Genomic DNA, 11,542 nt, shown 5'->3' on the forward strand with positions numbered 1-11,542 from the left:
GAGCCTTCTGTCAGCATTTGAGCCCCGTGATTGTGAACCGGACATAAGATCACCACGATCGCGAATCTCGATGTTACATGATTGATAAACAAACGGGAGACTCCCGGTAACTTATAGATATCACCCAGCACCCGAAATAATACCAAAACACTTCAAAACAGCCTCCATTACTCGCAAACGGTGAATAAAACCTTGAAAAAAAAAATATAAGCCAGCCAAATCATAGAGATGCCGATTATGTTCATCAAAACATGGTAAATCATCTGTGAGGGAATTTGTACTTTACAAATTACAGACATGGCCGATTCCAACGGATTAAGATCACAGACAACCTCTGCAGGTGTAACAAATGACAAGAGGTCCCCACTTATCCCAAGCGAATAGTGCTCAGGGCAAATCAAGTGATCTCTAACAAGTAGTCGTTGATATTCTCCTGTGGAGGCGGTGTTCAACGTATCAATGATGTCATAGATGGTTGCATTCCAGGACATGGTGTGCGCTTGGCCTGGTGTCAATAACAGATGTAATCTCAGTAACAAGGGCGTTATTAGTTCTGACTCTTACAGGATGTTTGCTTGAATACGATTCCCTATTATATAACAAAAGCACATGTGAAAATGTATGTCCTAATTCATCGCTCCTTTAATCAGAGGACAAAAAATAAGATGTTTCAAAATGTATTGAGTGGCCTCACTTTGTACTGCTATCCATAAAAATAACCATTCATACCTTGTTTTATCAATACTTTGCGAGTGACCTTTTAGAACATCCTTAGCATCGGCAGTATGGCAGGCCTATGATGCTTTTACAACCCTGCCTGTGCAGTCAGTTGACTTGGTTTAGAACAGAGCCTCAGTTGGTTGTGGTTTGGGCTATATGTGTTATTTTAATTTTATTGATGATTACGGCTTTTTAAATAATGCAGAACAATGAGATGCGGAATGCTTTTCTGTGTTGTGGGTCTTTAGGGATCATGAGGAAAAATTCCCTGAGCGGCAACAGTAGCAGTAGTTCCGAGGAGGGTTCACGGCCTACTAAAGGAGTGACGTTTGCTCCTGATTTTACTAGAATGGTATGTATTCCTGACATGCATTAAAATGAGTACACACTTATCCTGTTTGCTTAGTTGCTCAGTATTTTGTATTTTCGTTAAACAATTTTGCATCGCATTTCTTCAAAACAGTGAATAAAATGTGCTTTCTGTAATGAGAAAGTTTGTGTTTAAATAGGCACAGAACTATAACGGCTCATAAAGCGCCTGGATATGTTTGATAGCAGATGGTTCTGTACCATCTGTGAATAAGATGCAGATAGACTGTATGCTAAAGAGCATACAAAGTTTCTTTAAGTTCCTATACATCAATATGATCCCCAAACCCCCAAATAATCCAAGGGGCGTTTAAATGCTTTTATGATAAACATTTGCATTCGATTTCTTATTCAGCTCTTAGATGTATCAAATTGTTATATTCAGATCTTAAAAACGTTTTCCGTTATCTCTTTTGCTCTTTTTAGTAAATCTTTAGCCTCTTTCATTGGTGGAACTACGTTAGACTACCTCCTTCATTTGTGATCAACCCTGCCACACCTGCTAGACTGAAGCAGAACAATCTTTGGACAACCAGCCGCAGACTTTCTTAGCTGATACAAGTCCTGGAAGTGGTGCCCGGTGATCTGGTCACAGGGTCATGCCACATTGGCTTGGACTGAGCACATGCTTGAGCGACTGAGCGACTGTGTTAGTCTCAACAAGCCTCTCATCAAATACAATACAGTTAGCACTGCAAAGAAAAGCTATATCATATACTGATATTAGATAACAGGATAAAGAGCAGAAATGATTATACAGCTTGTAATATATGATGCACAGGTTCTTAAACCTACATTGCTGTGTGATTTTAACCTTCTGACAAGGTTTTCGTCATACTGATGATAGTACAAATGCCTTATTTTGCTTCATTCTGTGAATAGCCAAATGATTGGGGAGTCTCTGCTGTTACGTGGTGTTGTTACCATGGCAAATTCAGTGATGTAATGTGACATGGCATGAGGTCTCTGTGTGATATCTCTGAATGCTCATTTATGGCTCAGCACTGAATATAATTTCTTATTATCTCTTGCACTTTCTAAAGAAACTCCCTGGACATGCACCCAGTGAGCCCTGAACGCGCATGTATCCACAATCCACTGTTGGATCAGTCCTGCTGTTTCTATTCTACTGCCTGCGCTTGATTTGGAACAAAATAATCACAGTAATCACTATAAACTTGGTTCATTTACATTTAGGCATTTGGCAGACGCTTTTATCGAAAGCGACTTACATTGCTTTACTCTATACATTTTACATAGGTATTTGCAATCCCCTGGGATCGAACCCACAACCATGCATTCATCTGATCCGTAAACTGTTCGATATTTCAGTTTTACTTTTATTATTTGTTGTTTATTTAATTTTTTTATCAAAGGCTGTCAAGATCCTTTTATGACAATTTTAATGTGAATTTAATGTGATGTATGTATTTCGAGGGTGTCCCAAACCGTATTTGGATGCTAAAATCACACTTAAAAATGTAAGAATAATTTTACATTATACTCAAATATCAAGCATTTACCCTAAAAACCCACACGGACATAGAAAGAACACGCAAACTCCACACAGAAATGGCTCCTGTTCCTGAACAATAAACTGTTTAAAAAGAATACACAAAGTCCTTATTGACTTTATAGACCCACAAATATTTAAAAAACCTTTGGATCCGTTGTATAGTGTAATTGTAAAATGTTATATTTTGTAGCTAATGAAAACTCATTGAAAATGTTTGACATAAGTGTCCTAATACTTTTGGGCACCACTGAATATTATTTGTTTGAGATTTCTATTCCCATAGATGTAGTTTGCTACTTAACCTTGAAGCGGCTCGATTGTTTAAAAACAAAGCTTATCCCTACATCTATACATTACATATGAAGAGTTTGGTTGCAAAATGAGAAAACATTTTCAAAAAAAATGTTTTTTATTCTGTTTTCATGTTTAGTTATTGTATTGAGTGATTTTGGCTTAAATCAAAACAAACCAACTGCAGTTTGATTGATATTAATTGGAATGTACAATAAAAAACATGATTTTTTTTAAAAATCTTAAACGGAGTTATCTTATTTTGGAACCAAACTCTTCATATATATTTTTGGTGTCTTGTATTATTTTGACTTTAGACCATAGATTAATGTATTAATTTAATTGTGTAATGTATTAATTTCTTAATGCACCAAAATAAAAAGCAAAAAACATTTTCAATGTAAAATATTCAAAAATATTGAATAAAAAATATACAGGTATACATATATAAATATGCACACTGCACTTTGCATATCCATATGGTTTCAAGTTTCATTGTGATGGCCTGTCAAAATAAGAACAGTACAAAATCATTAACATCTAATGTTTACTAAGGGCAGTTTATGAAAATATTTTTTTGTATTGTCAGTGATCTATAAAACCCAATATACAAGGTAGACTTAGAGAACATTTCGTTTTTAATTAACTTAGCAGAGTTCCCTACTTCAATAATATTCAAGAGGAATTCTGAGTGTGAAAATCTAAAACAGATGGTATTAAAACTACGTTGCATAAAACAGGCTTAGTAGATTTACGTGTTTGTCATGCATAACACCTTTCTATGAAGAATTGAACACGGTGAAGTGTAGTTTCACATGTACATATGCTGACAGGTTTTGTAAAAACAAAACAACATATTCATAACTGTGAAAATGTATGAATTATATGTACACAGACCACACTGCTGGAAAAAGTATTGCAAACAAAAACACAGTTAACATGTTTCAGATTGAGGCGAGTGACTTTATTGCGTTATACTGACCTGATTGCTTCTTTCTGCAATGCAACCCATTGTGCTTTCTTTTTCAGATCATGTATAATATTCTAAACCATGTTTGTACATTAAATTCAATAAATTTAAATAAAACCATGGTTGATAGTGGAGCATTTATTTTACACACCACAGTCATATTTAAGACACATTTATTGTGTTTATAAAAAAGAAAGGCAAAACAATATATCTTTACACCAAATGAGGCTGCCAATCACTTCAATAATTTGACTTGGGTTTGTACCCAAAGCAGAATTGCCAGAAACTCTACTATGTAATTACTGCACAAATCACTAACAGTAAAACAATGAATATAATGAAATTCGCTTCGGTTTCTTCAAATCATCCAGTATGAGAGAACGTGTATGTGGCGCCCTCTGTTGGCCGTCGGATGAATGACAGCGATGCCCATTCCAACGTTCTGTGGCGTGTAGTCAGAGCACATAGATCAGATGACAGTTCAGTTGGCTCCTGTCTTTGGAGCACGTACTCTGGCTTCTTGATCTATTTCATCCATTACTTTTTCCTGGGATACAGAGTAGAAAGTGTAGCCGTCTATGGAAAGCAGTTAAAGGAATATACTGTAGTACAGAGTTAGTCATGTCTGAGCATACAAAACATGTTTAACACAATAATAAAATACAATTCCAAATAAAGTAAAACCCTTCAAAATGTACAGCATGGACAACTTAGTGATGATTTTTACATATCAACAAATCCACGTGAATACAGTTTAGTAGAATGCTGTGTAAATGAACGGGAGGCTTTTTTGGCATTACATCATTGTAACGTGGAATTACAACAGTACTATTGTATCACAGTGTTAGCTATGATATAATTTATTCAACAATTAAGCGTTAAGCATACGATCACTGCTTATCGAAGATCCTCGACATCACCTTGGTTGGTTGTCATTTGCACCCACTTGAACTAAAAGTTACAGATTATAGATCTCCGAAAGATGCGCAAACTAATATAACGTTACAACAGTTTCTCATACATGTGCGTATTTTTAACTGAACGAGATAAGTAACTAGAATCTAAGGATCTCAAAACATTATGTCATCATAACCTTGTGTAACAGAGTTGTTAAGGATACAAATGCCAAGTACTACAGCTCCGATGGCGAGTCCGGTCGCAACGTTTCGACCCCTGAGCTTCTCTGTCTTCTTCTTCCATTGCGCCAGCTCCACTCGTCGGATGAATTGGAACTGTTCCCTACTCAGCTCGTCTTTTGCAGGGTTTATTCTCTTTGCAAACTGAGCTTCTGAGTCCCCTTGCCTACTCTTGTCAGCCATGTTTGAAGTGCAGTTGTTGTGACGCAACACGATTCTCTTTTACACGCCAATGCTGCGCTGTATTTGCGCAGCCAGTCGTTTTAACACCCCCCGTCAAAAACACATTTTACAGAAATTTGGAAATGATGATGATGTTAAAACTTTCTCCAAAAAAATATTATCTTTAAGAATTTTATAAAATATAGATCAAAATGTGTGTTAAAAAGATTTCAAGCCATTTATAAATGTACGTTAGGTGCATTACGTATTGTTCTCTACGCAGGTTTCTCTTCCTTCTATAGGTTTCTAGGGAATATTTAATTTATTTTCCAGGCACTCCTTAGAAATCTTTGATTTTTGTCAAATTTAGACAAACTAACTTATACAAAAAAGTGATTAATGTGCCTCTAATGTATACGACAATGCGGACGAGCGCCCTCTGAAGGACAAAAACATTGTGCTATCCGCTTTAACAGTTAAAGTTACAGTGTGTACTTTAAACTACCGCTTTTCTGTAATGACGACATTAGTTTTAAGATGGCAAAAAGAGTTCTCCCGAAAGAACCTGAGAGAAAACTGGGCTTTGGAAGCGTGTCTATGGACATTTTATCTGATATTCTGACTAACCTCAATAACAGAAACAAATCCAATTTGGAAAATGTTTCATATCTGTTTGGAAATCTGAAAGATCGTAAAATAGTGGGTAAGTGACAGAAATGACTAGAAGTTTGTATGCTGTTTTATTTCCCTCAAATAAAAGGGCTACTGAGGGTGTTAGCACGGTTTACTAATGTTGGCATATATTGTTTCGATATTTGTACTTAATAAAATACTATATTCATGTACAATGGTATTTTCATCGTACAATGTCCATGTCAAAACAAGATGTTATTGCCATGATGCCCTGTCCAGAAACATGGCATTAGCAGGGTTGCCAGTCAGATCTGCGCACAAAACATGACTAGAACTATAACTAAATATTCCACACCTTTACTCATTTTTACTAAATCTAAATTTACAGGCACTGTTATGCACTTCACACCCATGCTTCTTGAAAATCACAGTATAGTAGTTATCCTAAACATTATCCTAAACAAATGTTTTCATAAATAACTTGAACCTACAGAATAGAAACAATCTGTGTCAACAGTTTAAAAGTAGCCCAATTCTTCTAGGCAATTCTGGCCGTTTTTTTACTTTTGTTGCTGATTTTCTCTTCACAGAATATGTATTTCACCTTTGTGCAGAACTTGGACTTGACCCTGTTGTTGGGTACTACGCCATTGAGATACTGAACAGGTAATTGTGGTCAGAATTAGTATTTTCCTTTCAGACAGCTTTAACTGCTGTAAAGTTTCACTTAATATTTTAGGTTTATGACCAAATATCTTGAAGATCTGATCCTCAGACAGAAGAGGCAACCTACAAAAGGTGCACCATGTAAGGAGACGGGAGACTATAAGGATCTTATCTACCAAACACTCAAGGAGAAGTTCTTCGTTCTCATCCTCTCAAGTGTTCAGATAGCCAGCAAACTGGACCTGCACTCTAATGTATGTATGTCTTGTAGAACCCAGTTAATAATTTCATTCAAATGTTATAGGGTGATTTATTTGGTTTTGTTACTTTGCTGTCTAGGTTGTTAACAACAATATTGCAATGAACTTTCTGCACAGAGTCAGTTACCCTTGTTCCAAAGAGAAACTCCTGGACTCTGAGATATTTCTTTTAAAAACTCTCAACTTCAATTTGAATGTGCCCAATGCTCTAACATATGTTGAGACTCTTTTGGAAGTGCTGGGTAAGTTCGCTCCGCATCAGTTCTCATCTAAAATGGAGTGAACTCAAATTGTCTTGAATACTTTGACTTCCTTTAGGCCATAATGATCCAACAGCCCCTGTGGCGCAACTGCACCGTCTCTGTGTGTATGTACTGCAGTTCATTTACCTGCAGAGGGAGACAATCTACAACTCATTGCTCATATCTGCCACTGGATCCCCTAACCCATCCTATGAGCAAAGGTACAAGGGTTTTCAGATATTTTTCTCATAAGGTCTTTCTAATGTTTTCCCTATATACTTTCTCATTTAAAATTCTTCAAACTAAAATGGTGTGTGATTTTAGAAAATAGTAAATACAATCCAAACTTAAAGTGATAGTTCACCCGAAAATGAATATTCTGTCATCATGTACTCAGCATGACCTTGTCATGTCAAACATGTATGAACACAAAATAAGATAGTTTGAAAAATGTTATTGACCGAACAGCGATGACAGCCATTCACTTGCATTGGTTTTGTGTCCATACAATAGAAATCAATGGCAGCCACCGATGTTCGGTTACCAAAATTCTTCAAAATATCTTCTTTTGTGTTCTGCAGAAGAAAGAAAGTCATACAGGTTGACAAGAGGGTGAGTAAATGATGATAGAATTTTTAAAGAACGATTACTTTAAAGGGATACTTCACTCAAAAATTAAATTCTGTCATCATTTATTCACCTTTGAGTTGTTCCAAATCTGTATAAATGTCTTTGTTCTGATGAACACAGAGAAATATATTTGGAAGAATGCTTTTAACGAGACAGTTTTTGCCCCCTACTCTTTGAAGTTGTAAAGATGATGGCACTATGACACTGTCAAAACAATGCTCTGTAGCTTAACCAATGGAAGGAATTGGACAAGACTATGTAATTGGATGAACAATAGAAGATGTGTGCAGGGATACAGTGTTTGTGGAAACCTGTTAATAACAATAATTATACAGAATTTTCTTTTTTGTTTGTTGGTACTGGTGAGATTAACAAAGCTTTTAACATAATTATTACTTTTTTTAGCTGCTTGTTAGTGAAAGCTGCATAGCTTGGGAAATTATTTCTGTGTGTGTGTGTGTTTGTACCAGAACCAAGTTTGTGTCTGTGACAGAAGACTTCATGCTTTTGGGAGTTGGAGTTATTGCTGTGGCTGCCTTTATTCATCATATCTCAACATGGGAAATGGTACAGAAAGCTACAGTACATTACTGAATATGAATAAGGATTCTGTCAGTTGTGAAGTGTATTTAAATATTATGTACTGCCAGAGGAGTAGATGCATAATTATTTAATAAGTATAGTTTTATTTAGGGGACACTGTAAACAGACAAATATCTGGGTGAACAGTTCATGTAAAACTTACACTAACGCCTCACCGTCATGTTGTCAGATCTGCTTAACTTTCTCTTTCTTGAACACAAAGCAGCAATGGCCATGTTCATTCTTTATGTTGAAAATTAACCGAAATGAATGCTGGCAAGCTCGGAAAATTATGTAGCACCATAAAAGTTAGTAGCCTATATAATATAGCTTTAGAAGAATTGCACTTACAGTAGAATGTAGTGTAGTGGTTGACTTTTTTGAGACCCTTTATGTGATTTCTGGAGCTTGACAGCATCTGTCCCCATATCGACTGTCCTTGTATATTAAAACAAGCAGCTTAATGGTTCCACGGAGAAACAAAAGTCATGTTTGAAACATCATGAGGGAGATTTAAAAGCACATTTAAAAATGAATTTGTTCTGCAGGTAGTGGATGAGCTCACAGGCGTCACAGGAATATCAGGCCAGAGTATCATGGACTTTGCATATGTCACCCTAATGCACATCACCGAGATCAAACCTGTATGATTCCTTTGTATATTTAAGTGCAAAGAATAATCTAGAGCATCATACAAAAAAGTCAAGACTTTAGAAAGGAGCTATGCAAACAATGAAAGTTCAAAATGATAACACTATTATAATTTCTACTTTAAATTGTTTCTGTCTGCCATTGTATAAATTATTAAAAGGAGGAAACATTCAAATGTTTTATGTATATACAATGTAGTACGTTTTCAAAAGATGATGTTATGTAGCATATTGCTATAAAAATAATAATCTTTTAGCATTTTCAACTACATATTGTAATTTAGTTAAACGTTTATGCAACAAATGAAATGAAAAATAAAATAAATTAATAAAAATATATATCAACTAAGTAGATTCAGTTGACTGTGCTGTTTTCAAAGTATCTTCTCTCTGGTTATGTGTTCTTATTCTACATGCCTAGTTTATAATAATACATTTATAAAGCATAACCAAGATACTGTAAATAAAAGTTTCAATTTAACAATTCATGCGTATATATACATACAACATACTGTATGTATATATTTGCACTGTTGATGTAAACAGTTACTATGTTCCAAAACTTTGTGATCTACTAACAAGGCCAAAGACTGTTTATTTAATATTAATTTATATAAATTACCACAAAATTCATAAATAGAGAATCACTGAAGGGCATCGCGATCCAGCTCAGTGATCCCCCTCCTTCCGTTCACTGTTTGCGTTATACCCCTTCTTTCATTCGCTTTAGCGTTCGCTTGTATTTTGGTCTGAAAGCATGTGCGGGAAGTGGCAACCATGAGCGCGCTGATGACGTATGATGTCTGCATGAACAGGTTGCACAGTGGGATGCAAAATACGCTGAAAATGTACACATGACGTAGCTTTGCCCTCGGACCGAGGGCCGTAATTGGTCCAATGTTTTTTGACCCAACACCTTTCACAGAAGATATATAATTATGAAAATACCAATGTTTCACTTTATTTATGAAACAGCGTATGATTGCTATCAGGATGTTAAGAGACTTCCAACCAGCATGACAAAAAAACGTTTCTGGACAGGATTTCCTACTCAGCCTTTAAGCAGACTATACTCATGCTAAGGCACTCCAGTGTTAGGGGAGGAGCCATGCATGCTTGCATCATCGAGCCACCGTTTAAGCCCCGCCCAATAATCGCAATCGCAGAATTTGTTTCAAATCTGTTCAACGGGTTAACTCCACAATTCAGAACTATGTACTTCAGAGGTCTTTGTAATGTGTCTTAGCAATACATTTCTACAAAGTAACATTTATAATGATGTTTGGAAACAATTCTCATAATTTTATTTACACAGACTTTAATTGTGATTTTTTTTAGCATTACCTAGATTTAAATAAAGTTTATGATGGAGTTTTTATGCTGAAATACATCGTAGACATATTAATGTGTGTAATCTTTTTTATTAAAGAATTTTATTAATTATGTTAAAACATAGTTACCTGTACGATGCACTTCAACAAGCAGAAAACGTTGCCTTATGCAGAGTATAGTGTTTTTAGTCAATTAATAACATCCCTTTTAGCATGGAGACCACATTAAGAAGATTATTATAAAGGCTTGTCGAAGGTGATCTGTGTTTAACGTTTACAGTACTATTGGCAATTCTCAGCAGTCATTTTGTTCGGATGGCCTGACTGGGCCAGACAAAGGTACATTAGATAAGCCAATAGCATTACTTTGGGGTGAGTAATGACAAACTGGGGGGTGTTTATAACTTATTGAATTACTTTTACAATTCTGTTTGAATTCCTCTAGTGGCGCAAACATAAAACATTTCACCTTTAAACATGACCCACTGGGACAACAGTAGCAATTATCGTACTGGAACTGGTTTTAGAGTAACAATAATCCTTAATAAGCTGTCACTTTATTTGGATTTCTTTGGTACCAGAAAGTCACCTCTTGACTCCGTTTGTAATGTATCAAGCAGTGGAGGGAAGATAACGAGTCTCTGGCTGAAACTTGTCCTATCTGATGGCCCATAGCTCTCATTATGTGGACTAAAACTTTTGTACAATCATAAGTGATTTTTTTTAAATGAACCTGGAAAATGCCCCCTCTTTGCTCGGTGGTCCACTGTTTTTTTATAGCAGTAAGTTCTCAAAATCTTTAATTGTAAATGTAAATAAAGGTTTTCGTTTATACGTAGCAGTTTTATCATATCACATTGATTCCAAACATCTTCTCAGAAAGAAAAAACATGTCTACATTAAATATTTTCAATAACAATAGTGTTTTTACTCACCACAAGCAAGATACAATCTACAGTAGGCTGTGCTTTATCAAACTATTTAAAACGTTTGATGAGTGTGTTTTTTTTAACAGAACTGTTTGGAAACACAAATATCACACTTACATGTGCTTTTCGAACATTTAATTTCACTTTAAAAAGTGATAGTTAACCCAAAAAGGAAAATTCTGTCATCATTTACTCACCCTTTAGTCATTTTAACCTGTTTGACTTTCTTATGCAGAACAAAAAAGAAGATGTTCTGAAGAATGTCTGTAACCGAACAACGGCGGTATCCAGTCTATATGCATTGCAAGTCAACCCTGTTGTTCGGTTACCAAGATGTTCTTCAAAATATCTTCTTTTGGGTTCTGTCTTACAGGTTTGAAAAGACAAGATGGTAAACCGTGACTGAATTTTCATTTCTTTGGGTGAACTATCCCTTTAATAGGATGTTGATCCCT

General features: G+C 35.6%; 3 protein-coding genes across 6 annotated transcripts in view; 2 read left to right on the forward strand and 1 right to left on the reverse strand.

Moving 5' to 3' along the window:
- The window catches only part of wnk4a (WNK lysine deficient protein kinase 4a), a 49,503-nt gene extending 45,517 nt beyond the window's left edge, over window positions 1-3,986 (forward strand). For all 3 annotated transcript variants that reach the window (XM_056770730.1, XM_056770731.1, XM_056770732.1), the window contains 2 exons: window positions 969-1,072; window positions 1,516-3,986. In XM_056770730.1, the coding sequence (XP_056626708.1) occupies window positions 969-1,072; window positions 1,516-1,518 (107 nt within the window). In that variant the 3' untranslated portion in view covers window positions 1,519-3,986. The remainder of the gene's footprint in view (window positions 1-968; window positions 1,073-1,515) is intronic.
- Window positions 3,987-4,022: 36 nt separating this feature from the next.
- On the reverse strand, window positions 4,023-5,215 carry LOC130438677 (cytochrome c oxidase assembly factor 3 homolog, mitochondrial). The gene is made up of 2 exons (XM_056770736.1): window positions 4,987-5,215; window positions 4,023-4,442 (listed from the first exon to the last, which is right to left on the reverse strand). The coding sequence occupies exons 1-2, from the start codon at window positions 5,183-5,185 to the stop codon at window positions 4,348-4,350; spliced, it is 294 nt and encodes a 97-aa protein (XP_056626714.1). The 5' UTR covers window positions 5,186-5,215; the 3' UTR covers window positions 4,023-4,347.
- Window positions 5,216-5,295: 80 nt separating this feature from the next.
- cntd1 (cyclin N-terminal domain containing 1) lies at window positions 5,296-9,116 on the forward strand. 2 transcript variants are annotated; one of them, XM_056770735.1, is made up of 7 exons: window positions 5,296-5,867; window positions 6,412-6,463; window positions 6,537-6,717; window positions 6,803-6,965; window positions 7,042-7,186; window positions 8,066-8,162; window positions 8,726-9,116. In XM_056770735.1, exons 1-7 carry the CDS (start codon window positions 5,702-5,704, stop codon window positions 8,825-8,827), a joined length of 906 nt encoding a protein of 301 aa, XP_056626713.1. In that variant the 5' UTR covers window positions 5,296-5,701; the 3' UTR covers window positions 8,828-9,116. The 2 variants fall into 2 exon arrangements, with proteins under 2 accessions (XP_056626713.1, XP_056626712.1); XM_056770734.1 differs by having other exon boundaries at window positions 5,303-5,867; window positions 6,388-6,463.
- The last annotated feature ends 2,426 nt before the right edge of the window (window positions 9,117-11,542 follow it).

Source organism: Triplophysa dalaica, chromosome 17 (assembly GCF_015846415.1).
Source record: "Triplophysa dalaica isolate WHDGS20190420 chromosome 17, ASM1584641v1, whole genome shotgun sequence".
Classification (NCBI taxonomy): domain Eukaryota; kingdom Metazoa; phylum Chordata; class Actinopteri; order Cypriniformes; family Nemacheilidae; genus Triplophysa; species Triplophysa dalaica.

Excerpts from the sequence above, each read along its gene's own strand:
- LOC130438677 (XM_056770736.1), bottom strand. The coding sequence starts at position 5,185 with ATGGCTGACAAGAGTAGGCAAGGGGACTCAGAAGCTCAGTTTGCAAAG. Across the intron at positions 4,443-4,986 it reads AGCTGTAGTACTTGGCATTT|ACGGCTACACTTTCTACTCT; the intron begins GTATCCTTAACA and ends TGCTTTCCATAG.
- cntd1 (XM_056770734.1), top strand. The coding sequence starts at position 5,702 with ATGGCAAAAAGAGTTCTCCCGAAAGAACCTGAGAGAAAACTGGGCTTT. Across the intron at positions 6,464-6,536 it reads GCCATTGAGATACTGAACAG|GTTTATGACCAAATATCTTG; the intron begins GTAATTGTGGTC and ends TTAATATTTTAG. Across the intron at positions 6,718-6,802 it reads AACTGGACCTGCACTCTAAT|GTTGTTAACAACAATATTGC; the intron begins GTATGTATGTCT and ends TTTGCTGTCTAG.